This window comes from Propithecus coquereli, unplaced genomic scaffold, assembly GCF_000956105.1.
Source record: "Propithecus coquereli isolate 6110/MARCELLA unplaced genomic scaffold, Pcoq_1.0 Scaffold322, whole genome shotgun sequence".
NCBI lineage: Eukaryota > Metazoa > Chordata > Mammalia > Primates > Indriidae > Propithecus > Propithecus coquereli.
In genome coordinates this window covers 1,042,318-1,045,133 of record NW_012148864.1, presented here as the reverse complement: position 1 = coordinate 1,045,133, position 2,816 = coordinate 1,042,318, and the positions used below count along the sequence as shown (strand labels likewise).

General features: G+C 41.9%; 1 protein-coding gene across 1 annotated transcript in view; it reads right to left on the bottom strand.

The window, feature by feature from the left end:
- The window catches only part of TIMD4 (T-cell immunoglobulin and mucin domain containing 4), a 68,403-nt gene extending 65,831 nt beyond the window's left edge, over positions 1 to 2,572 (bottom strand). The window contains exon 1 of the mRNA XM_012650382.1: positions 2,510 to 2,572. Within this exon, the coding sequence (XP_012505836.1) occupies positions 2,510 to 2,567 (58 nt within the window). The 5' untranslated portion in view covers positions 2,568 to 2,572. The remainder of the gene's footprint in view (positions 1 to 2,509) is intronic.
- Between the last annotated feature and the right edge of the window lie 244 nt (positions 2,573 to 2,816).

Here is a 2,816-nt window from a genome sequence, read left to right as displayed (position 1 = left end):
TGCTAGGATTACTGGCATGAGTCACCGTGCCCGGCCAGGTGCCAGTATTTTAAAATAGCATTCTTGTAATTGTATATGCTTTAGTGATTGATGCTGCTTTGTTTGTCACCCTACAGTAATTTTGACTCATATTCTCTACATTTGCATTTGTTTATGTAATTTCAGGAGGAATACTGAACATTTGAGTCCTGAATGATACTAATAAGCTAATAATTGCAGAGGTTAAAATAAAAACAACCAACAACAGCTCACTGAATGCAGCCTCCTTTAAGCAGGGTTGGAAAAGCCCACTCAGTGTCCTGCCAGTGGCCATGTGGACAAACACCCCAGCAGCTTTCAACCTAACAAAATACTCCAAACCTCAGGTTTCCAGGATAAGATAAAGACCTGTAAAAAACACTGATGAAAAAGCAGACTAGATCTTATATCCCAAAAAACAAATGAACAAAAAAGGTGCTCACATTAAACCCAACCTGAAAGTGACAGGGACTGTTTTCATTCCATAAATTATTTCTTGCATGTCTATTAGGTACAAAGCATGGAAACAGGTGCGGGAATATAAGAAACAAAGCATACTTGACCCATCCTCATGGAGCCTACAGACTATCTGGGGAAAGAGGCAGTTAAATGAGCAATTACTATAGTTCTCTGATGCAGCAACTCCAGGGAAGACGAGCGCTCATAGCAGAAACGCTTAAACCAGTCCAGAGGCTTTGGGATGGTCAGGAAAATCCTAACTTAAGTAGGAACCTGAGGGTGCATGAAGTTATAGGGGAAAGAAAGGGAGAAAGAATAATATGATACAGGTTTAAAAGGGAGTGGGAACACGTTTGTTTTCCTTGCAATGCAGGTGTTTTCTCATGTAGCATGTGTGAAAGATTCATGCACATACAGGTGCACAAAAGGTATATGAAAAAAATGCTTACTATCACTAATAACCAAGGAAATGCAAATCAAAACCACAATGAGATATCAGCTCACCCCAGTTAAAATGACTATTATCAAATAGACAAAAAATAACAAATGCTGGCAAGGATGCAGAGAAAGGGGAACTCTCACGGACTATTGGTGGGAATGTATATAGTACAGCCACTATGGAACACGGGATCATTCCTCAAAAGACTAAAAATAGAACTACCATACGATCCAGCAATCCCACTACTGGGTATGTATCCAAAAGAAAGGAAATCAGCACATAGAAGAGATCTCTGCACTCCTGTGTTCATCACAGCACTGTTCACAATAGCCAAGATACGGAATCAACCCAAGTGTCCATCAACAGATGAAGGGATAAAGAAAATGTGGAACATATACATGATGGAATACGGCTCATCCATAAAAAAGAATAAAATCCTGTCATTCGCAGCAACATGGATGGAACTGGAGGTCATTAGGGTAAGTGAAATAAGCCAGACACAAAAAGATAAATATCACATGCTCTCACTCATACGTGGGAGCTAAGAAAAAGTGGAGGTGGAGAATAGAATGACTGGGAAGGGTAGGAGGAAGGGAGGATGAAGAGAAATTAGTTGATCAACTAGTACAAAAATACAGTTAGATAAAAGGAATAAATTTTAGTGTTTGACAGCACAGCAGGGTGCCCATAGTTATCAATAATTTATTATGTATTTCAAAATAGCTAGGAGAGAAGATTTGGAATGTTCTCAACACAAAGAAGTGATAAATGTTTGAGGGGATGGATACCCTAATTACTCTGATTTGATCATTACATTGTTTGCATGTTTCAAAATATCACACACAGCCCATAAATATGTATCATTATTATGTATCAATTAAAAAGCATGGACTTACAAAACTAGCCAAGGGCCATTAGATATCATCTAGTGCTAGAATCATAGATTGTTACAACTGGTCTCTTCCAAGTCTGTCATTTCAAAGCTGGAAGAGGCAGAGGAATCTAGACACATTCCCAATGTCAAGAGTTAGCGCCTGAGACGCAGCTGCAGCTCAGGTCGGAGCACTCGGTCCTGCACCAGCAGGATGCAAAGGTCCTCACTGGCCAAAACCAAGTGTATACATGAGCATTGTCCAAAACCTGGGAACAATGTGCAGAAAAGAAACCTCGCCATGAAGCCTTACCCCAGCAAAACAAAACAGAAACCAAACACCCCTAAAAATAAGGAGAATAATAATAATAACACCTCTCGCCAGAACAAAGTCTTCTGACTTTGACTATGCAAATAACACCTACATAGGAAATTTCTTTTCCCCACTTTATGTGACCTCTTATTTCTGTGTCTGTTCTTAAATTACCATTTCCAATACAAGCACTCATTATCCCACCCTAAAACCAGTCTTTAGATAAACCTCTGTGTGACGAGACAGGAGAGAGACTTTCCGCAGAAGAAAGCTTGGGTGGGGGCAGAAGGGAGAGACGCAGGAACAGAGTGGGCTTCTGCTTTACGGAGGCCCAAAGCAGTGCATGGAAACCCATCCCACCATCACAAGCCACCAGGGACGCCTCCACGGACAGCTGCAGAACACTTACTCAGATAAAGCCGCCCAAACTCAATCAGGAGCCAGAGAACGAGAAGTCCTTTGGACATTTTCACGGTTGACAGGCCCCAGGAGTCTGTCTATCTGTCCAAAGCCCATTTCTTATACCCCAGTTAATGCTGACAGGGTGGGACCCTTTAGTTTCATTTCTCTTTTTGCCTCATTATCTTCCCTTTCCCCTGTCCTGAATGGCCTCCCTCAATTGGCGGTGTGTGGCAAAATGTGCTGAGCACTTTGCTCCTGGAGACCAGCGCATGTGTGGAGTGATGGCGTGGGCGTACGTGTGCCTGTCTGTCCAT